The 24,525-nt window shown below is 42.9% G+C and overlaps 1 protein-coding gene across 1 annotated transcript in view; it reads left to right on the top strand.

Moving 5' to 3' along the window:
* DNAH6 (dynein axonemal heavy chain 6) overlaps nt 1–24,525 on the top strand; it is a 258,349-nt gene that overhangs the window by 167,428 nt on the left and 66,396 nt on the right. The window contains exons 53-61 of the mRNA XM_047781653.1: nt 1,796–1,919; nt 2,439–2,635; nt 3,674–3,877; nt 4,570–4,695; nt 8,251–8,415; nt 12,845–12,912; nt 13,500–13,680; nt 17,086–17,265; nt 22,613–22,846. Coding sequence (XP_047637609.1) covers nt 1,796–1,919; nt 2,439–2,635; nt 3,674–3,877; nt 4,570–4,695; nt 8,251–8,415; nt 12,845–12,912; nt 13,500–13,680; nt 17,086–17,265; nt 22,613–22,846 — 1,479 coding nt within the window. The remainder of the gene's footprint in view (nt 1–1,795; nt 1,920–2,438; nt 2,636–3,673; nt 3,878–4,569; nt 4,696–8,250; nt 8,416–12,844; nt 12,913–13,499; nt 13,681–17,085; nt 17,266–22,612; nt 22,847–24,525) is intronic.

Raw genomic sequence — 24,525 nt, 5'->3', positions numbered from 1 at the left:
AAAAGGAAAATGAGTCCTTAGTATATTCATATCATCAGGCCTATGATAATGTTTAACTTTATTTTAGCTCTAGCATCTGATACCCTATGTTTCTATTTACTAAATACTCCCACACTTGATGGTGTCTTCTTAGGTCATAAAAAGCAGCTTAACCCAGAATCAGATGTGAGGCCCCAAGCAGAACAAAGAGTGATCATTTAGTGGAGCAGGTCACCAAAAAAAACTATGGCTGTAGAGCAGAGGTTGGCAGACTTTTTCCATGTAGATTGAGAATAAAATTTTAAGCTTTGCTGGCTATGTGGTCTCTGTTGCAACTCCTCACCTCTGTCCTGGCAGCACAAAAACAGCCATCAACAATTCAGGTGTAAATAAACATGACTGTATTCCAACACAACTTTATTTGTAGACATTGGAGTTCTACTTTCATGCAATTATCATATGTAATCTTCTTTTGATTTTTTTCCCCAATCACTTAAAATTGTAAAACCATTCTCAGCTCACAAATCACTCAGAAGGCTGGATTTACCCTGCAGACAATAGTTGCAAACCCCTGCTTTATAGAATTAGTTAGGAAAGTTTTTTTTCACTACTGCAAGAATATATAATTTTTTAATCATTTAAAATTAATAGTTAAAAAAAAAAGGAAAGAAAGAAGGAAAGGAAATGGGAGTTCCCATTGTGGCTCAGCAGGTTGCGAACCTGACTAGTGTCCATGAGGATGCAGGTTCAATCCCTGGCCTCGTTCAGTGGGTTAAGGATCTGGCGTTGCTGTGGCTGTGGTGTAGGCCAGCAGCTGCAGCTCCAATTTGACCCCTAGCCTGGGAACTTAAATATGCCACACAGGCGGCCCTAAAAAGCAGAAAAAAATTAAAAAGTTAATAGTTTTTGTAGTAACTAATTTCATCTTCAAAGCTTGGTACAATCATTTCTTTAATCCATCTGTGATTCATTTTATTGGGCTTTGTTTTTGTCTTATTTTGTTCTGTTCACTTCAGCTCATATTTTATTCTATTTTATATTTGTTTTAACTTTGTATATCATATCAAAATCTTTTAGGACAAAGTCTTAAAAGCCTATAATAAATGGACAAATTTAACCTTCTTTTGGGGCCATTTTTATTTTTTTTAGAGATTGACTGTCTTTAATAGTTTATTAAAGTACAGTTGATTTACAATACCGTGCCAATTTCTGCTGTACAGCAAAGTGACTCAGTCATATATCTATCTATCTATCTATCTATATATATATATATGTATTCTTTTTATATTCTTTTCCATAATGGTCTGTCCCAGGAGACTGGGTATAGTTCCCTGTGACATAGAGTAGGCCCTTGTTGTTTATCAATTCTAAATGTAATAGTTTGCATCTACTAATCCCAAACTCCCAGTTCATCCTACTCCTTCCCCTTGGCAACCACAAACCTGTTCTCTATGTCTGTGAGTCTGTTTCTGTTTTGTAGGTTCATTTGTACCATATTTTATATTCCACATATAGGTGATATCACATGTATTTATCTTTTTCTGACTTACTTCACTTAGTATGAAACTCTCTAGTTCTATCCATGTTGGTGCAAATGATATTCTTACTCTTTTTTTTGTGGTTGAGTAGTATTCTATTGTGTATATGTACATCTTAATCCATTCATCTGTCAATGGACATAGGTTTTTTTCCATGTCTTGACTATTGTGAATAGTGCTGCAATGAACATAGGGGTGCATGTATCTTTTTGAATTACAGTTCTGTCCTGGTACATTCTTTGGGGGCCCATTTTTAAACATTTATTTGATTTTATTAGGCTGAACTTGATATTACTATGGCTACTCTGAAAGAAAAACAAGCCTTACTAAAACAAGTGGAAGATCAAATACAAGCCTTACAAGATGAATATGACAGAAGCGTGAATGAGAAAGAAAGTCTGGGTAAGTAACTCATAAAATTTATGTTGGTCAGGAAATGCCTCATTTTCAAAAGTAGGAAGAGTTTTCAGGCAGGCAGATCTTGGCCTCCCTCCAACATAGCAGGCATATTGGCACTCGATGGATTGCATTAGCCTTCTAGTGTAACATTAGAACTCTGTATATTGTATATACTCAACTCCTATATCTGAGTAAGAATTTGGGGGGGAGGATGTTATGCCATTGTAACACAAAGCAGCATGTGAATTTGATCCAGAAATAAATGCTGCATGGGGACAAAGAGAACACTATTTTTCAGCCAGGGTAATGGATCAAAAAGGAACTGGCTACACAGAAGAGGAAAACTTGGACTTGGCTTTGAAATGGGAACTAATGCTGAATTGGTGTGAGGTTTCATAGAGATATAATGACATCATTAGCTAAATCCTGCTAACGCTGCTATAAACAGAAGCAGGTGAACAAACTTCTTATACTTTAAGAAAATTTAGAGTAACAGAACCTGATTTTCTTAAAATTTTCTAGCAAAGACGATGGCCCTAACAAAAGCACGTCTGGTACGTGCTGGCAAGCTGACAGCTGCGTTAGGAGACGAGCATGTTCGATGGGAAGAAAGCATCCAGAAATTCGAGGAGGAGATATCAGATATCATCGGGAATGTGTTCATAGCAGCAGCTTGCGTGGCCTATTATGGGGCCTTCACAGCCCAGTACAGGCAATCAGTGAGTCAACCTGCTTTCTAGGAGGAGCCGTGAGAAGCAGCTGAAACTGGAGGAGCTGGGGGTGGGGGAGGTCCGAGTTCAGTGGGAAGTTCTCCATGATGGAAACTTACATATATATTTCATTACCCTCTGCCTCCCCTGCTAGCTGGTGATGGTTACCCCTAGGCTTTCCTTAACACGGTCCTCCCTTCCCTCTCCCACCTTAGAAAGAAGAAGAGAGAGACAGGGAATCTCCTACTCTTAGGATCCAAAATAGCATCAAAAATCAGCCAAGGAGTTCCCTGGTGGCTCAGTGGGTTAAGGACCCAGTGTCATGACTGGTATGGCTCAGGTCACTGCTATGGCACGAGTTCAGTCCCTGGCCTGGGAACTTCTGCATGCCATGGGTGCAGCCAAAAAAAAAAAGGAAGTCAACCAGGACGAAGTGCTCTGAATTGATGAGACTGCTGCAAAGGGGTAGGCATTGGCAAGGAACAGGAAACTGAATTATTTAGAGAGCTTTTCGGGCCACTTTTATGAAATGCTTTCTAAAATGTTTTGTCCTGTCGTTGGGTCATAAAACCTAGTTGGTATAGGACTCATGTAGACTCTACAGTAACTCAGGGGTCATGGGGGGTGTTCTTAGGAGACAGACAGTTCCCTATTGTGCATGATTATGATGCTAATTGGAGGAGGTGACATGCTAACAGCCCTCTGCCCCACCTACTAATTGCCAGTAGCATCCATGGTCATTGTGATAACCCCAAGCTCCTTCAGACCCTCCCTAAAGGGACCTACACCCCTAGTTGTAGCCTACTGTTCAACCCCTGTCGCTTATACACAAAAAAACCTGAGGTCCAGACAGGGCGTGTGGCATACCCAAAGCCACACTAGTTAACAGTGTAGCTCTAGACCCCAGATCTCCTGATTGTCAGTCCACGTCTTGTGTCCTGTGCTCTGATGCACAGATGCCTGTGGAGTCTGATAGGACTTCTTGTGTGTATCCTCTTTTACTGAGTGTCCCTGACTCTATGCAAGTAAGCCTTTCTCCTTCTACAGCTGATAGAGTGTTGGATCCAGGACTGTCAGTCTCTAGAGATCCCCATCAATCCTTCCTTCAGTCTTATTAACACTCTGGGCGATCCCTATGAAATACGGCAGTGGAACACGGACGGGCTGCCCCGGGACCTGATATCAACAGAAAATGGCATTCTGGTCACTCAAGGGAGACGGTGGCCTTTGATGATTGATCCCCAAGATCAGGTGAGTAACCAGGGCTTCAGATAAAGAGCAGCCCATTAACCCTGCTTAAGATTCTACTATTACAAATTCTAAGAGCAGACTTCAACCCACTTGTAAGATCTTGAAGATTTGGACTTAGAAGAGAGTTTAGTTGTCTTCTATCCCCTGTCCCTGATTTTGTAGAGGTAGAAAGCAAAACAGGAAGAGTCCAATGGTTCTGCACATTTAATTTTGATTGATTTTGTTTCGGGGATTCACCATTTGTTTTGTTTTCTGTGGGAGCAGAAATTCATTCCTGTATAGTCCTTGTTCCTAAAAGATCTGAGGAATGAAGTCAAGGAATGATGACTTTTAGGGCAAGCCTGCCTGGAATTTACAGAATCCCATTATATCTCTCATAAGTCCATGGATTAATTTTTCTAAATGGGGTTTAGAAAAAGGAGTCAACCTGACAGCAAAGGAGACAAGTTTGAACACCTCACGTATGGGCTTTTTTCCTAGATGATGCATCTTTTCTTCATTTGTTCCAAATGTGAATAAAAGAAAGAATCCCAAACATTAGATTTAAAAGGTGTTTTTATCAGCAGGTGCAGTGGTTCTTTTTTTTTTTTTTTCTTCCAAACTTGTTTCTAAGTTGAACACAATTTCTAAACTTTACAAACTTTCACTTTTTTCCAAACTCTAATCATCCAGCTCTGTGCTTTCTCATGCAGGCAAACCGTTGGATAAGAAACAAAGAAAGCAAAAATGGTTTGAAGATTATTAAGCTCACGGATAGTAACTTCTTACGCACACTTGAAAATTCCATCCGACTTGGCTTACCCGTCTTACTGGAAGAGGTTTGTTCTTTTCTTTTCTCACTTTAGTTCCCAACCTTCAGACCATATCCAGAATCCTATACAGGCCGTGTCTGCATGGTGCTCAAGACCCCGGCCATCTCCCTTTTCAAACTGTCAAACCAATTGCTTTGCTCCTTAAACAACACACTCCCAAATGGGGAGCAGTCTGTAAATGGATGCATTTTTGGAAGACAGTGCTTTAGTATTAAGCGGAATGGGCTCTGTTTTCTTTGTTTTTTTATTTTATTGGAGTATGGCTGACTTAGATAATGGATACATATATATCCATTATACATAATGGATATATATGTATATATATATCCATTCTTTTTTCCAATATACGTTATTGCAAATTATTGAGTAGACTTCCTTGTGCTATACCGTAGGTTCTTGCTAGTTATCTGTTTTGTATATAGTCGTGTGTATATGCTAGTCCCATCCTCCCAGTCCCTCCCCCTCCATGTTTTCCTCTGTGGTAACCCTAAGATTGGTTTTGAAATCTGTGAGTCTGTTTCTGTTTTATCAGTTCTTTGTATCATTTTAATTAGATTCCATGTATAAGTGATATCCTGTGATATTTGTCTTTCTCAGTCTGCCTCACTTCACTTAGTATGATAATCTCTAGGTCCATCCATGTTGCTGCACATGGCATTATCTCATTCTTTTTTATGAAATAATATTCCATTGTACCGCATCCTCTTTATCCATTCCTCTGTCGATGCTCTGTTTTCTGACGCTGCTGGTCTCAGGCCTCGTATGGCTCTTGATCATTAGCCGCCTCAAAAATTCAAAGTGGCAGTGCCATCAGGGCGTGTCCCCTCACACCAGTGATGTGGAGCCAGTAAAATACCCCAATGGGTATAAACGTTTTTTTTCCACTTAGACATAAGGTCAGAATTAGATTGAGTAGTGTGAGAGGAACTTTGTTCAAAGGAAGAGATGTTTGTTGAGTCTAAGTGTTTATTTCTTCAAAATCACTCCAAGAGTGGATGTTTTTGAAATTGTTCATTCATTCAACACACATTGTTTAAGAATCAGTAGCAAACAGTACAGATGTGGTTCTTGTCCTTAATAGTTTACAATGCAACTGGGGACAGAGACAATACACAGAGAAGAGGAAGGAAATGAGACAGAAGGGGAGGAAGAGAACTTATGATAAGGGACAAGCTGAGTACTGACATAGCAATAGGAGGTGCGGGGCATGGCTGCAGGTGGTAATGCGTAAGCTGTGACCTCTGTGATGAGCTCGCTGTGTGAAGAGCGCAGAGAGATGGGCTTTCCAGGCAAAGGGGACAGCATGGACAACAGCCTTGGGCACAAAAGAGACTGGGTGACAATTGTAGTTTACTTTCCTAATTTCCCATTCTCTTCAGAGAAGAATGAGTATTTATTTCTATTGCCTTGGGAGACTGGCCTAAAAAAACATTTGTATGGTTTATGTCAGAGTATGTTAGACTGGATAAGCAATGAGGTCCTACTGTACAGCACAGGGAAGTATAGCCAGTCTCTTGGGGTAGATTGTGAGGGAAGATAATATAAGAAAGGGAATGGGTTACTATGCTGTACAGAAGAAATCAGCACAACATTGTGAATCAACTATATTTTAATAAAAAATATATTTTTTTTAAAAAGAGAAGAATGAGTAAGTGAAATCTATGAGCTGAGTCTCAGTATAACTGTGTCTGGAAGAATCTCTGCTGCAGCAGAAGGGCAAGAGGCTTAGAAAGACCTCGAACCCAGAGCAGCTTGGCTGCAGCCCTGCCATGGTGCCAGGAATGATCAATAGTATTAGCATCAGCCACCCCTCACTGAGTGCTCGCCACACGCCAGACCCTGTTGTTGGCCTTTTACGTACATTAACTCTTTAATCCACACTGCAACCTTCAAGGTAGTTACTACTATTAGCCCATTTTACCAATGGGGAAACTGAGGCCCAGAAAAGACAAGTAAACCATCCAAGCAGCCTTGACTGTCTAGAAAATCCACAGCAAATTACCTCGCTCCCAGCTCAAGCTCCAAAGAGCACAGGAAGCCTCCGTGTGTGGCCTGTGGCTTTGACCAACACGGGTAAGGTTCTGTAATGGGTCTTACTCCCCCATTCAAACCCTGAAGTTACAGGACAAGGTGAGGTCCCCCCAAATCTTTGGCAAAGTTATATCATGACACAGGAGACTCCAGGGAATTTCTTCTGTCATGGCAGTGAACAAAAGATCTTCTGTGATATTCCACCCCTGCACAGCAGAGCCTTATCACTGTAGCTGAGTTCCCCATGGAAGTGGGGGTTAGGACCCAGCCAGGAATAAGACACTCTAACTACGCCTTTCTTGCTTTCTGTGTCCTGGTGTCATTTGTATTGCACAACTAGCTGCTTTCTACATTTATAGGGTGATATTTTCAAACTTTGTCTACAGACATTCGTGAGTATAAAATTGAGGTAATCGATCTCAATCAGCATTTTTTTTTAAAGTGAAACCAGAATAGGCTTTTAAAAGCACAAAATTGCATTGTAGACAGTAAGGGGAATCTTATCTCATAAACTTTTAAGAATTTGCATGCTTGGGGACCGTGTCACCGTGTGAAATAGATGTGTCAGGTATGGATTACATCAAATTTTGAAAGCTCCTAGGCCATAGGTCCCCATCACCTACCTGCTGACATAAAGATGTTTGTCATGGGGTCTTTTGGCAGAGTCTGCATGCCCAGGCTCTTACCAACAATCAGATTTGCTTTGAGGGGAGAAAAAATTACTGTCATGTAGGATAGAGGGCCACACTTCCTGTAAAGAGCCAGATGTTTTAAGTTTTTTAGGCCGCATATATACAGATAGTCTCTGAACAAATATTCTTCTTTGTTTTGTTTAGTTTGGGGGGGTTTCTTTGTTTTACAACCCTTTAAAATGGTAAAATCCATTTTTAGCTCAAGAACTATACAAAAACAGGCCCTGGAGGAGTTCCCTTGTGGCTCAGCAAGTTAAGGACCTGGTATGGTCACTGCAGTGCCTCAGGTTGCTGCTGTGGCTCAGGTTCAATCCCTAAATCCCTAATCCAGGAAATTCTGCATGCCTTGGGTGCAGCCAAAAAAAAAAAAAAACCACACACACCAGACCCCAGCAGGCCAGATTCAGCCTGCAGGCTGGAGATTGCTAGCTCCAACTTAGAGCAACCATGAAAATGAGCAGATCTTTCTTGTCCGGGGCCTGTTGCAGACCCACACCACAGGCTTGTCTTTCTTAGCTGGTTTCTTGTGGGGATGAATCAGGTGGAAGGTTAGTCTAAGTAGATGTGTTGCCTTCCCATCCTTTATCTCCTTAGACTGTTGATGAAAACAGTCCCCAGGAAATGTACACTCTTAGAGGTAGTAGGAGGACATTAAGAAATATCCATCAGATCACTGGAAAATTGCCCAAAGTAAATTTTGAGGCATAAGAAATTTGGAAAAGTTGCTGCCAACCCATTTTATTTATTTTTTTTTAGGTTTTATTGAAGTAATTAATTTACAAGGTTGCCACCCATTTTAATAAGTTGTGTTTTGTATTTTTTTGATTTAATGTTTAAGCTTAGAGAGACCCTGGATCCCGCTCTAGAACCCATCCTTCTGAAACAGACATTCATCAGTGGTGGACGACTGCTCATTCGCCTTGGAGACTCGGACATTGACTATGATAAAAACTTCAAATTCTATATGACGACCAAATTGCCCAACCCCCACTACCTGCCCGAGGTATGAGCCACTGGCCTGGTATTGCCACCCTGATCAGGGATTGGTAGTGTGACGGATCTCCCAGCTGAAGGGAACAACGCCCCCCGCTGTGCCCCCGCTCCTTCCACCATCCTCTGCTGGCTTCTCTTCTGAGTCCTGAGCCTCATTCCAGCCGCCCCTCTGCTCACCTGCTAGTTGCACTCAAACCCCGCCCCTCTCGGCTCCCAGGCCCTGCCGGTCTCCCTACCCTGACCTCCTCTTCCTCCTCTTCTTTTGTCCCTCCTGGTCCCCAGCTGCCCCCTTGCAATCATTCTTCTCCATCCTTCAGAACAAGGCCATTCGTCCCCCCCTCTTTTTTTTCAATCATTTATTTACACATATTTTTTTTCTACTGTACAGCATGGTGACCCAGTTACACATACATGTATACATTCTTTTTTCTCACATTATGTGTTCCATCATAAGTGACTAGACAGAGTTCCCAGTGCTACACAGCAGGATCCCATTGCTAATCCATCCCAAAGGCAACATTCTGCATCTATTTACCCCAAGCTCCGAGTCCCTTCCGCTCCCTTCCCTTCCCCCTTGGCAACCACAAGTCTGTTCTCCAAGTCCATGATTTTCTTTTCTGTGGAAAGGTTCCTTTGTGCCATATATTAGATTCCAGATATAAGTGATATCATATGGCATTTGTCTTTCTCTTTCTAACTTACTTCACTCAGAATGAGAGTCTCTAGTTCCATCCATGTTGCTGCAGATGGCATTATTTCATTCTTTCTGATGGCTGAGTAGTATTCCATTATGTATGTATACCACATCTTCCTAATTCAATCACCTATCAGTGGACATTTGGGTTGATTCCATGTCTTGGCTACTGTGAATAGCACTGCAATGAACATGCGGGTGCATGTGTCTTTTTCAAGGAAAGTTTTCTCTGGATATGTGCCCAAGAGTGGGCTTGCTGGGTCATATGGTAGTTCTGTGTATAGTTTTCTAAAGTACCTCCATACTGTTCTCCATAGTGGTTGTGCCAGCTTACATTCCCACCAACAGTGCAGGAGAGTTCCCTTTTCTCCATGCCCCCACCAACATTTGTTACTTGTGGACTTATCAATGATGGCCATTCTGACTGGTGTGAGGTGGTATCTCATGGTAGTTTTGATTTGCATTTCTCTAATAATCAGTGATATTGAGCATTGTTTCAAGTGCTTGTTGGCCATCTGTATATCTTCCTTGGAGAAAAGTCTATTCAGGTCCTTTGCCCATTTTTTGATTGGGTTATTGGCTTTTTTGCTGTTGCATTGTATAAGTTGTTTGTATATTTTAGAGTTAAGCCCTTGTCCGTTGTATCATTTGAAACTATTTTCTCCCATTCTGTAAGTTGTCGTTTTGTTTTCTTTTTGGTTTCCTTTGCTGTGCAAAAGCTTGTCAGTTTGATTAGGTCCCATTGGTTTATTTTTGCTTTTATTTCTGTTGCTTTGGAAGACTGTCCTGAGAAAACATTTGTAAGGCTGATGTCAGAGAATGTTTTGCCTATGTTCTCTTCTAGGAGTTTGATGGCGTCTTGTCTTATATTTAAGTCTTTCAGCCATTTTGAGTTTATTTTTGTGCATGGTGTGAGGGTGTGTTCTAGTTTCATTGATTTGCATGCAGCTGTCCAGGTTTCCCAGCAATATTTGCTGAAAAGACTGCCTTCTTCCCATTTTATATTCTTGCCTCCTTTGTCAAAGATTAGTTGACCATAGGTGTCTGGGTTTATTTCTGGGTTCTCTGTACTGTTCCATTGGTCTGTCTGTCTGTTTTGGTACAAGTACCACACTGTTTTGATTACTGTGGCTTTGTAATATTGCCTGAAGTCTGGGAGAGAGATGCCTCATGATTGGTTTTTGTCCTTTGGAATTGCTTTGGCAATTCTGGGTCTTTTGTGGAAAGTTTTATTGATTTACAATGTTGTGATAATTTCTGCTGTGCAAAGAGATTCAATTATCCATGTACACTCATCCATTCTCTTTCAGATTCTTTTCCTGCATAGATTATCACAGAATACTGAGTAGAGAAAAAAAGGAATGAAATTCATTTGTTCCCTCTCATTGTGGCTGATCAATGAATCAGAGCTTAATTGAGAGACTCCAGGGGTCAGGGGAGGAGGGCCTCGTCAGTGGCTAAGTGTACAGGTGCCCAGGTGACAACCCCAAGTAAGCAGGTGGCCTATTTGGGAACTCTGGTGACCGCAGCACTGGAGGGTCACAAGTCCAACATCCAATGTCCATACTTCGAGTTCTAGGGGAGAGACCTCTCATCCCCTTTCTCATGACGTCAGACCATTTGAGGGGAGTTGTGTGAACCCTACTACCATGAGCCACAATAAGAACCAGAAGAATCCCTGCTCTTGGCCACAGAGCCTGGGGTGGTTATAACAGGAAGGAAGACAGTTGGGACCCTTTCTCCCTCCTAACAGGGGGCTTTGGAGCTCCAGGCATAGCCACTCACTTTGCAGGGTCTTCCCTGCCAGCAGACCTCCCCTTCTCTACTGGCACCCACGCCCTAGGGAAGGGACTTCGCAAATCAGAACTTCATCCCCCACCCCCCACTAAAAATTATTTTGGTGTGACCATTCGAAGAGGGTCATTTCACTTGAGTTACTGAATTCTTGATAGCAGCCTGTCTTCCTAGATGTGTTCGGCTTGAGTGAAATTGACACATTTCTTGCCTAAAAGGAAGGAAATGCTATCAGAAGCCCAGGTCAGGGTTTTCCTTGTCAGCCTCAAGGGGTTTAATTATACAGCCACTGCCTGGAGCTCAACGTCCCAAGTTCCCTTTTAGAGTTTAGAAAAGTGACCCACGTGCTGACTTCCAACCTTTGATTTCTCACTTTGTTTAACTTTTGAGAGGGAACATCACACACATATCCCTGATCCCAGCTCTGTGGCTGTGGGTAAGCTATTCCACTTCTTGGATCCTGAGTCCAAGGATGGAGAGATGGAGTCCATTTCAAAGATTTGTCAAAAATTAAATAAGAAGAGTGTCTGTAAAGTATGCAACATTCAGGCACTCTTCTTTTTTGGGGGGAGGGGTATTGTGTGAATTTTTATTTATTTATTTATTTATTTTCCCATTGTACAGCAAGGGGATCAAGTTATCCTTACATGTATACATTTTTACCCCCACCCTTTGTTCTGTTGCAACATGAGTATCTAGACAAAGTTCTCAATGCTACTCAGCAAGATCTCCTTGTAAATCTATTCTAAGTTGTGCCTGATAACCCCAAGCTCCCGATCCCTCCCACTCCCTCCCTCTCCCGTCGGGCAGCCACAGGTCTATTTTCCAAGTCCATGATTTTCTTTTCTGTGGAGATGTTCATTTGTGCTGGATATTAGATTCCAGTTATAAGTGATATCATATGGTATTTGTCTTTGTCTTTCTGACTCATTTCATTCAGTATGAGATTCTCTAGTTTCATCCATGTTGCTGCAAATGGCATTATGTCATTCTTTTTACGGCTGAGTAGTTTTCTATTGTGTATATATACCACACCTTCCTAATCCAATCATCTGTTGATGGACATTTGGGTTGTTTCCATGTCCTGGCTATTGTGAATAGTGCTGCAACGAACATGCGGGTGCATGAGACATCTTCTTATATTTATGATTTTTGCTGTTGACTTATTCAAGTCATGTCAGAATATTCTAGCAACCGTTTTCAGAAAAATATTATGATGAGACAAATATATATATAATAATATAAATATATAATATTAATTTTATATTATATATTATATAATATTGATATATAATATAATAATATATATTTATTATCAATAATAGCTTCTTTTTAACAAGACAAACTATGTATAAGTGACTATAATTAATTGATTTTTTTTTTAGTCCTCATAAATACTCCCCTGTTCCTATTTTCCCAGTTTTTTCTTTTTTTGGCACCCACAGCATACAAAAATTCCTGGGCCAGGGACCCAACCCTCACCACACCAATGACCCAAGCCATAGCAGTGACAACACCGAGTCCTTAACCCCTAGGCTACCCTAGCAAGAACTAGGGAACTCCCCCTATCTTCCCAAATTTTAAGCATCAGGAACTAAAGCCAAGAATGGAATGCGCTTGTGCAGTATCCTACATACACTAATGGGTACAGCTAGAATTTGAGCCCTTCTTCTTTCTAACCCTTCACTGGCTCACCTTTCCTTACAGCACTGTTCTCTAACTGGCATTTGAGGGACAAGATCATCACTTGCAGCAGCAGAGAGAGTCATGTTAGAATTTTGAGAGACTAGGATTTTATTGCTTGCTGTGTTGGGGGATAGTGAGTGTGTTCACAATTAGACCTGGGTACACCCAGCTGAGTAATAATGAGCCCTGTTCTGATAAAGAAAGCAGGTCTCACTTTTATTAGCCTGGCCTGAAACATTTTTACATACTCTGTGCTTCTCTCCAGGTATGCATCAAAGTAACCATCATCAATTTCACCGTAACCAAATCAGGTCTGGAGGATCAGTTGTTAAGGTAAAAGGAAGTGGGAGTAAGATTTCCTAATACTTTGTCTAGAAATTTCAACTAAGAAAAAGATTAGCTGGCAAATGGAGGGATGGGGTAAATGATAAAAGGACAAGTGTGGGGAAACCTAAGTTCGCATGTGTAGATGGGAGAAGCTAAAGGTAAGGCCCCCTTTTACATGCAACCAAGAATTGCTTCAAGGAGCTGGTAGGATTTCAGAGTCTCTCGTGTCAGTATGAAAAGAATCTTCCAGGCACCATTTGCAGTTTGACACAAGCAACCATTAAAAACAGAAATTGAGTGATTAAAGAGATCAAGCACTGTGCAGGTTCTCCTAAGAGAAAATTAGCAGAAGCTATGAGAGCTGTGGGTCTCAGAAATACAAGATAAAGTATTAGAACTTATATGCAGTGCAGTGAATAGCTACTGGCTACACTCAGCAGAGGAGGGGCCTTGCACATTAGGATTTAACTGGTAGCATTAGTGTTCAGCTAAGAAGTATTCAGGATAAGAACAATTAGAAATGGGGAAAGAAAAACAGAAGCAATTTTAGGGCCCCAATAAAGACCTAATTTAAGGATTCACTTTGGCATCAGTGATGTGGTGAGACTCGAGAAGCCTGAGTTGGAAGAACAAAGAATCAAGCTCATCGTGAGAATCAATACTGATAAAAACCAGCTAAAAGCTATCGAAGAGAAAATCCTGAAAATGCTCTTCACGTCTGAGGGAAATATTCTGGACAATGAAGAACTCATTGACACACTCCAGGATTCAAAGGCAAGCAAAACATCTTTAGTATTTATAGAAAGTGTACTATTTCAAAAGTTGAAACTACAGCCCTTCAGGGTCCTGCAGAGTCTTTTTAAAGTAAGGATGGTAACTCCCCATGGGCCACCAGGGCACACACAAAGCATGCCTGGCTAGCTGGTCCCTCACCAACCCAAAGAAGAGTAGATAAACTGTAACAACTGCCCCTCCTCTTGTTTGCCTTTCTGAAACAAAACATGCCACGTAAAGAACTGGAGCAAGATATAAGCTGAAAGGAACAACACGATTCATACTTATATTAACGTCACCCCCTCCAGGAAGCTTGCCTGGTCCTCCCAGCTGGGATAAATCACTTCCTTCTTGGAATACCTGTGGCGCCTTATCTGCACCTCTGATACAGTACCTGTCACTGTTTACCTCATATCATAGTTGTCCAATTACATGTCTTTTTAAAAATTTTTATCGGAGTATAGTGGACTTATAGTGTTGTATTAGCGTCAGATGTACAACCAAGTGCATTAGTTATACATACAGCATGTCCATTCTTTTTTCCCATATAGGTTATTTACAGAACATTGAGTAGATTTCCCTGTGCTATACCATAGGTCCTTATTAGTTTTCTATTTTATATACAGTAATGTGTATATGTTAATCCCCATCCTCCTTATGTATCCTTCCCCACCACAGTTTCCCCTTTGGTGACCATAAGTTTGATTTTGAAATCTATGAGTTTGTTTCTGTTTTGTAAATAAGTTCTTGTGTATCATTTAATTAGCATCCACTGATCTCAGAAGATTTGTCTTTTTCTATCTGATTTACTTCACTTAGTACAATAATCTCCAGGTCCATCCATGTTGCTGCAAATGACATTATTTTGTTCTTCTTTATGGCTGAATAGTATTCACATTGGATATATATACCACATCTACTTTATCCAGTAATGGACATTTAGGTTGCTTCCATATCTTAGCTATTGTAAATAGTGCTGCAATGAATATTGGGGTACGTGCATATTTTTGAATTATGGTTTTTTTCAGGATAGATGCCCAGGACTGGGATCCAGTTATGTGTCTTTTCTCTTTGGTTAGGTGCAGCAGGAATACATTTTATAAATTTTGTGAGTTCTTGGCTCTCCCCTTTGCCAGCTTAGAAACCCATTTTCCTGGGTCTGCTAAGATATTACCACTCTTCTGTCTGATATTTTCTCTTCTATTCCTCCTGTTTTTGTGGATTTGCAGTGTTTTTTAATTCCTTTACTATAACTCTACCGTGGTTTCAGTAGGGAGTAAAGGTAGCTACATGTAATCTGACTGCCATCTTTATCTGTAAACCAGTTTCTGTTTGCGAGTCTTGAAGACATTCTTTTTATAGAATATAAACAGGACTGATGGCTCCTGGGCTTCATTTCCTGCCACCTCCTGCCTGTAATTCATACTCCCTAAATTCCTAGAATCCTCATTTAAAAACAGGCCTTAGATGGAGTTTCCACTGTAGCGCAGTGAGTTAAGAATCCAACTTCAGCAGCCCAGGTTGCTGTGGAGGTGTAGGTTCAATCCCTTGCCTGGCACAGTTGGTTAAAGGATCCAGCATTCCCGCGGCTGCAGCTCAGATTCTTTGCCTGGTCTGGGAACTTCCATATGCCACAGGCACAGCCATTTAAAAAAAAATAGGTCTCAGAGTTCCCTGGTGGCACAGTGGGTTAAGGACCCAGTGTTGTCACTGCTGTGGCTCGGGTTGCTCCTGTGGTTCTGATTTGATCCCCAGGCAGAGAACATCTGCATGCCATGGGCATGGCCAAAAAATTTAAAATGAAAATAAATACATCTCCTCTCACCACTACTGAAGCCTCAAGTCTCTGGGGCATAATGTGTATAAATAGTTACTAAATCCAGCTGGGGTGTATAGTCTTCTAATATTCTCTGGCAAAAAGAAGAAAATGGTCCACTTTGTGTTCTCTTTAGCCCTGGGCTCTGCATTCTCAGGGCCTTGTGCTCACCACAGAATTGTTTGCAAGTAGATCTCCATGACCCAAGTGCTCCCATGTCAACTTCCTTTTTTCTACTCAGGTGTAAAAGCTTCAGTTGAGTCCAGTATTAAGATTGGTGCTTCCCACTCAGCTCTACCCTTTTCGATCCCCTCAGGTTCCTGAGGGGTCAGTATGAGGGGAGCTTCTGCACTGAGTCCCTCCTCCACCTCCCAGAGGGCTGGGGAGGACAGGCTGGACTTGGCCACTAGCCATGTGTGACTGTTGAGTTCTTAAAATCTGGCTCATCTGACTTGAGATGCATCATTCATATAAAATATATATAAATGTCTAAGATTTAATCCCTCCAAATGTAAAAATATCTCAATTTTATATCAATTATACTTTGATAGATGTCAAGATATATTGGCTTATATTGTCTTAAATTAAATGTAAAAATTAATTACACCTGTTTCTTATTACTTTTCATGAAGTTAAAAAAGTTAGAATTGCATTTGTGGCTCACATTATACTTCTGCCAGGCAGTGTGGCTGGAGGGGAACCCAGTGGTCCCCTTTGGGTCTCCCTTCAATGGAACAGATACTGACCAGCAGTCCCTTAGTGATATTTCATCATCCCTGCCCTAAACCCTGTGACTTCCTAGACACAGGAGATCTGCCAGCCTAGGGAATATCCATACCTAGAGAAGATGAGGGGGTAGGGGAGAAGGACAGACAGCAATAAAGACACAGAAACTGAGGAAGACAGAGAAGGGAATCTTGGAAAGCCCACTGTCCAGAAGGCTCTCCAGAGCCACAAACCCAAAAGAACAGCAAGACACCTTGACAGCATCCCCAGCTTACCTAGGTTTCCAACCCTTCACAAAAATAGCTTCTGCCCTCAGATTTCCCTGTGTCTGCACTTCAGATTCAGGGGAAAGACAGAGAACATTAGACTTCATTCCATCCTATTCCAGGGCGGGATGTGGTACCATTTCCTTCCAGCCTCCCTTTACCCTCCCCCCTACACCCCCCACCTGAGGCAGTTTCACGGGTGCCCTTTCTCTCTTCATACTTCCTTTCAGTACATGAACCCGGGCTCATTTGAGAACTGCTCACAAGGAAGCCAGGGAGCCATTGGCACCACTGTGTGTCTCCATCTCAGAAGTAACCCCAGTTCCAGGCTCAGGGGAGCTCTGCTCCACTTCTTCCCAGGGTCCTTGTGTGGTCTGTTTCCATCTGCCCATCCCTAACTCTGCTGGGACAGGAGGTCAGCTCCGTCAGGAGATCACTGAGTCCTAAGCCTCCATTACCTCTCTGGGAGCCCCCCTGTCATAATCACGAATCCATCATATCCTTCTTTCTTTCCTAGATCTAACTAGATATATTCCCAAAATCCCACCTTCTTTTGGAAACAGATCCATCAGAACTTGTTTTCTTATGTGTATGCAGATCACTTCGGGTGCCATTAAAATCAGGCTGAAGGAAGCCGAGTCCACTGAACAGATGATAAACATCGCTCGTGAGAAGTATCGGCCAGTGGCCACTCAAGGCTCTGTTATGTACTTCGTTATCGCCAGCCTCTCGGAAATAGATCCTATGTATCAGTATTCATTAAAATATTTTAAACAGGTAAGTGTGTTGTTAGTCAAATTTATCTCTGGCTTCCCTGGTTACTTCTTGCCTCAGATAAATCATTTGGTTACCTGGTAAAATCCTCTGGGAGTTTGGGTTCAGACCATGATTTAAGCATGGTTCCTAAATTCAGGTGTCCAGCGTGTGCAGAGCACTCCACAGAGGAAGAAAAGAAAGCTTCTTTGCAAGTTTCATTTTCTCTTGGCTTTTTCAACTAATTCTTGATTGTTTTCCTCTGTACCTGGGATTTCTTTGTTTCTTTTAAGAGCTCAGCTCTGTTCTATCTTCTGTATTTTCTCTCCAGTGAATTAACTTCCTTTCCACTGTGAGGTTTCTGTACTGCATCCCACATTTCAGTACTGACCCTAAGCAGATTAGTTACAATTGCTTATATCTTTTGTTTTCCAGAACTTTTTATACAGCTGGCTCTCCTCCTAGCCCCTGGCTTTTATTTAGAGGGATTGAGCATGCCTGGTCTGCCTCTCTGTGTTCCTTTCCTGTTTCCACCATATAACTAGGAGTCTTTCTTGTTTCTTTTTTTTTTTTTTCTTTTTCTTTTAAGGGTCACACCTGCAGCATATGGAAGTTCCCAGGCTAGGGGTCGAATCAGAGCCGCAGCCACTGGCCTACACCACAGCAATGCGGGATCCAAGCTATGTCTGCAACCTAGACCACTGCTCACTGCAATACTGGATCTTTAACCCACTGAGCAAGGCCAGGGATCGAAAATGAGTCCTCATAGATACTAGTTGGGTTCATTACCACTGAGCCACGATGGTTTTATCTCTGGCCTCTCCACTCACACTCATGTTCACAGTTGAATTTCCTCTCATATCTCGTGAGTAGGATACTGTCACCCCTCATCCTCTTTGAGGCAGCCCTCTAACATCTCCCAAAAGCAAACTCAGTGTCACAAAACTCTGACAAGCAATGTCAGTTTATCCAGAGATTTCCAGGCAGACAGAGGGTTCATTTGCTCATCACACCAGAACGTACCAGTCATCCTCAGGGTCCCCTCTGTTCACCTCCAGGGTTTCTGGGCCCACCCCCACTCAGCCCCGCTGGCTCAGTTTCCCACCTCCCAGCTCCTGTTCCCCTCTTGTCTGTGTTGTTCCCTTTTCTGGGCAGAACAGTTTAGCTCACTCTGGGTTCTCCAGTCATCCCGGCTTACACCTGTACTACAACTTGACAGAGGCCTCTCCAAACGTACCGCTCACAGGAGAAAAAGGTGGGGAACTGTGAATAGATCATCTTTCCCTGCAACACGTCTGTATTTCCTGCTTGATGCCCCTATACCTGTCTGTGGTCAGTGCTGGCTCTCACACTGGAGGCCAGGCTAGTCCAGGCCTCGTGTTTTTAACACACTACTCTGGGAGTTCCTGCTGTGGTACAGGAGGTTAAGAATCCAACTGCAGCAGCCCGGGTTGCTGTGGAGGCATGGGTTCAATCCCCTGGCCAATAGAGTAGGTTAAAGGATCTGGGCTACCTTCCTGGTGTTCCCTCCTGCAGCTATGGTGTAGGTTGTAGCTACGGCTCAGATTCAGTCCCTTCCATATGGTGTGGGTGTCATGCAGTGTCACTCATGCTACAGTCTCGTGGTCAATCCAGTCACTAAACTAAGCCCAGATTCGAGAGGAGGGGGTTTAGACTTCACCTCCCAATGGGGGGAGCAACAAAAAATCTGCAGCAGCCTTTTATCCAACACATTTGAAATGCAGCACAGGGCACTTACACCGCACTGCCTCGGGTGGTGGGCTCTTCTCTCTTGCCAGAGTCCGACTGCAACAAAGGCAGGAAGGAAGCTTCCCCCACACCTGTCCCCCACCTCCGTGGTGCTTAGTGCCCAAGACACTTCATAATGAGTGTCTCCTGAGTGAAAAGACCCTTTCCTTCCCTCCATTTAAAAAGCTGTTGAGGGAGTTCCTGTCATGGTGCAGGGGAACTATGAGTCCGACTAGGAACTATGAGGTTGTGGGTTTGATCCCTGGCCTTGCTCAGTGGGTTAAGGATCCAGCATTGCCGTGAGCTGTGGTGTAGGTCGCAGATGCAGCTCGGATCCCTTGTTGCTGTGGCTGTGGTGTAGGCCAGCAGCCCCCATTGGACCCTAGCCTGGGAGCGTCCATATGCAGTGGGTGTGGCCCTAAAAAGACAAAAGACAAAAAAAAAAAAAGGCTGTTGAGGTGTTCCCATTGTGGCTCCGTGGGTTAAGAACCTGACATAATGTCCATGAGGATGTGGGTTTGATCCCTGGCCTTGCACAGTGGGTTAAGGTTCTGCAACATAGGTCGCAGATTCAGCTCAAATCCAGCGTTGCTGTTTCTGTGACATAGGCCAGCTGCTGCAACTCTATTTCTACCCCTAGCACAAGACTTCCATATGCCACAGGTGCAGCCATAAAAAGAGGAAGAAGAAAAAAAAAAGCTGTTGAAATATTCAAACACTAGACCTAGCTTTGTTTTTCCTTAGATGTCTTGTTGAGGTGGCCTTGGTATGGTCAGGGGTCCAGCAGCCGTAGGAGCTGCAGAAGAGAGTGGAGATGAAGAGTTGAGACAAATGAGAGGTGTGTTGTTGTAGACATGCCTGGGCTCTCTTCCAACTAGATGTGCATCTGCTGTAGCAGCCATTTTTTAAAAAACTTTATTAGCATATAGTTGACTTACAAAGTTATGTTAGTTTCAGGTAACGAAGTTGTATTAGTTTCAACTAAGCAAATCAGTTAAAATCCACATATGATTCCTTTTCTGATTCTTTTCCCATAAAGGTCATTACGCAGTATTGAGTAGGTTACCCTGTGCTATACAGTAGGGCCCTGTTACCTGTCTATTTTATGTATAGTAGTGTGTGTATGTCTGCTGTCGCAGCCTTTAAAAGCCATCTTTGCAGGGTCACATCTCCATTCCTAAAGGCAGGGCTTGCTGTTCTCACAGCTCCTCTAGTTGGTGGGTATTAAAGCAAGTGAGACAGGGATTAGTGCAGCCTTCCATCCCACCTGAATGACTCTGATAACACTTTTCTTATTCTGGGTGTTTCGCAATTCATGTTTTTCAAGGTTTTAAAATCTCCTTCCAGAAATAAAAATGAAGATAAATGAATGCTTTGAAAATACCTTGGGGTGACAGAAAAAGGGTTCTTGGATGAATCATCAAAACACTGGACTTAACTGTGTGGAAGGGAAACTAGAAACCCAAAACACAATTGTAGGTGACAGCCAGAGCTGGGACCTTGGCTCCCAAACCACAATTCCATTTCACTCTGAATTTATTTAGGGTGTGTTGGGATTCACCGTGTTTTATTTTGGTGCCAGACTTACCACATCTTTACTGGACTTTAACCTCTCTGCCTCTTGTCAGTCCTCTTTTCTTCTGAGTGTATGCAAGTAACAGCTCCATTATTCTTTATTTTATTTCATTTATTTTATCTCATTTTTGGTGATTTACAATGTTGTATTAGTTTCAGCTGTGCAGCAAAGTGAATTAGTCATATATATATCCATGCTTCTTTAGATTCTTGCCCATCTAGGCTATCACAGAGTATTGAATAGATTTCCCCGAGCTGTATAGTAGGTCCCTGTTACTGACCAATTTTGTGTAGAGTAGTGTGTGTGTATAGGCCAATCCCAGCTTCCCAGTCCAGCCTTCCCCCCAGGATTTCCCCTTTGGTAAGTTTAGTTTTGAGTCTGTTTCTATTTTGTGAATAAGCTCTTTTGTATCATTTCTTACTAGATTCCACACATTAGCAATCTCATATTTGTCTCTGTCTGACTTAATATGATAGTCTCTAGGTCTATCCGTGTGGCTGCAATTAGCATTATTTCACTCTTTTTATGGCCAAGTTATACTCCATTGTGTGTATGTACCACATCTTCTTATCCAGTCCTCTGTCAATGGACATTTAGGTTGTTTCCATGTCTTGGTATTGTAAATAGTGCTACAGGGAACATTGGGGTGCATGTATCTTTTCAAATTATAGTTTTCTAGCCACAGAAATCTAGGAGTGGGATTGCTGGGTAGTTCCACATTTAGTTTTTTAAGGAACCTTCACACGACTCTCCATAGTGGTTCCCACTAGCAGTGTAGGAAGGTTCCCTTTTCTCCACACCCTCTCCAGCACTTACTGCTTGTGGACTCTTTGATGATGGCCATTCTTATTGGTGTGACAACCCCACTACCCTTTGTGGACCAAGCTTTCTAGAGAATTACAAGGGCTTTCCCAATTCTCTAGAATAAGTGTATGCTTCCTCAAAGCCCTTTTAATTTGGAGGAATGGAGCCTGTCTTTCAGTGAAGAGACTGCCAGCTCTTTTCCCCTTGTGCTCCATCCTGTTAGCAGGAGGGGTGGGTACAAGCCTGTCTGTACACAGCAGTGCCGCATTTTGGGGGGCAGAGGTGGAGTACACTCCTTGACCCTGAGCTGCCTTGGCCCTCAGTAGGCTTCCATCTGTCTGATCTCCCCATGAGCAATGCATCTTGAGGGGTTGGGCAGCCCGGCCTCACCTCCCACTTTTGCCCCTTGTGCTGAAGACCCTCAAGGCTGAAGCCATATGGATGGCTGGCTTATCTCTCATGAGACCCCCCCAGTCTCTGCTGCAAGATCCCCTTGCCCATGACTTCCAGGCCCCTGAGTTCAGGCTCTGCTCAGCTTTCTCACACAGCTTGAGACCCTTGGGATTTCTGGCTCTTCCCACCTCCTCACCTTCTTTGCTACTTGGAAGTAGCAGCTACTTGGGTGGGCTGCCTCTGGCCCTCTCACGCCTAAGCCACCAATGCCACCACCTCTGCTACCTCCCTGATATCCTCATAATATGGTGCACCTTCAGGGGAGGAGCCCTGTTCCCAGAATTTCTAGCTGGGAAGCAGGGTGGGCAGTCTCTTGCAAATTGGTTCCTCTTAAATGTCAAAGAAAAATGCTTGCACATTCTTCCCACACCTGAGGATGATCTTGGGAAAATGCCAAGAGGGCATGAACTCACCTGGCCTTTACGCCTCTCACCCCAAAGTGATGATCCAATCTGAGTTGAGGATCTGAGAAATCAGTTCTGCCAGCTCACCTTCATTTTCCGTTTTCTGTCCCACATCAGGATGATGCCTTTTGAATAGCCAAGAATTTGGCCTCAGTCCAATTCTGCAAAAAAAGGAGAGAGAGAGAGAGGAGGGCAGAAAATAAATATCACCTGTGGATGCATCAATTTGGGATGAATTCTGGACTTTTTCATGGTTCCAGTATTCACCTCCTGTGCTGCTCTTTACCCACCAAATTTGGGGAGTCAGGGTGAGGAGCAGGGATTCTGTTTTTCCTCCACAGAAATTGAATCAAATCAGAGGTGCTGATAGAGCTCTCTTTCACAGTTGTTCAACACAACAATCGAAACCTCTGTGAGGACAGATGATCTACAGCAGCGCATGGAAATCCTGCTGGAGCAGACTCTCCTAACGGCCTATGTCAATGTCTCGAGAGGACTTTTTGAACAACATAAACTCATCTACAGCTTTATGCTCTGTGTTGAGCTCATGCGTCAGCAAGGAAGCTTAACTGATGCCGAATGGAATTTCTTTCTCCGAGGTTCAGCAGGATTAGAAAAGGTACCTGTTTCAAGTTTAGACTGAGTATTTTTTTTTGTCTTTTGTCTTTTTTTTTTTTTTGTCTTTTTGTCTGTTGTTGCTGTTGCTGTTGCTATTTCTTGGGCCGCTCCCGCGGCATATGGAGATTCCCAGGCTAGGGGTTGAATCGGAGCTGTAGCCACCGGCCTACGCCAGAGCCACAGCAACGCAGGATCCGAGCCGCATCTGCAACCTACACCACAGCTCACGGTAATGCCGGATTGTTAACCCACTGAGCAAGGGCAGGGATCGAACCCGCAACCTCATGGTTCCTAGTCGGATTCGTTAACCACTGCACCACGACGGGAACTCCTAGACTGAGTATTATTAGATACAGCACACAAGCACCTATGATTGCTCCACAGTGACTCTGGTGGCTGAAGGTTATACGTTCAGCTGCGTGGTCTAGTAGGGAGGGCCCTGGGGGTCAGGGACCCAGGCTGTAGCTGGGTAATGTCAATAATATGTGACCTCTTTATGCAGCAATGTCCTCACCTGTAGAAAAGGGATATTGAGAGTAACAATTGAGCTAGTAAATACGAACGTGTTTTGAAAAGTTGATCATCTTCCAAATAGGAAGAGTCAAAATCCACTAAAAGTTGTAATCCACAAATCTGGCCATGCTGCTTGTGAAATCATAACCCTCTCTTGCCTAGACACATCTTACATTACAAAGCCTGGGGAGGAATAGAATTTGACTGTTGTCGTCTGCGATACCATTGATACAAGTACGAGTTCTGCTAGTTTCCTCCTTCACATTCATCCATCTGTCTGCCTTGCTCTAACCCCTCCAACTGGCCTAACTCACCCACATACTACAGATCTGGTGGCCTCCATAACTGAGGCACAGTCCCCCAAATCTATCCAGCCCGACTCTAAATTCCTGGCTCTGTCCTGTCAACCTCAAGCCCTGCCCTTGGCCTCTATAGACCTGACACCTGCATGTGTTTGCCCATATTTGACTGGGAGGTTGGACTTTGTGCTTTTATTTGACTCTCAGCAACTATACTCCCAGGACCTCTCCACTATGGTCCTTCTTCCTTGACCCCCACCCACCTTGAATACATAATATAGTCTGTTAATCCTTGCTTAACGCTGTCTTCAAATCACAGTCATTACCTACGGAGGGTTTCCTATGCATTTTATTTATATCCACTCATTTCCTTATATCAGTATTCCTGTTGGGTGAGTTTCTAATTTCATCTCTAGTCTGCAGATTAGTTACTTAGGCACAGAGAGATGAAGTAACCCATCATCACATCATTAGTAGGGTTTAGAACCAGGACTCAAAGCCTTGCACACAGTCTGCAGAACTTGCCCTCTTACCCACTTCCCTCGATTACTAACTATCAGGCAGTCACTTAGGCCCTTCCTGGCACTGTCACCCTTCTTCTCGCACAGCATGCTCATTAACATCTTGTTTACAGTGTTCCCAGGCAGAGGCTCAGAGAGGTTGAAGGCAGAATCACATAACTAATAATCACAAAAACACTCAACAAACTAGAAATAAAAAATAACTTCCTTGCCCAGATCAAGAGCATATACAAAAACCCACAGCTAATGTCATATTTAATAGTGAAAGCCCAGGTGCGTCCTAGCTCGGATCAGGAAAAGACAGGGATGTTAGTTCTGACCACTTTTCAGCATTGTACTAGAAATTC

This window comes from Phacochoerus africanus, chromosome 5 (assembly GCF_016906955.1).
Source record: "Phacochoerus africanus isolate WHEZ1 chromosome 5, ROS_Pafr_v1, whole genome shotgun sequence".
Lineage (NCBI taxonomy): Eukaryota > Metazoa > Chordata > Mammalia > Artiodactyla > Suidae > Phacochoerus > Phacochoerus africanus.
This window is presented reverse-complemented; position numbering and strand designations above follow the sequence as displayed.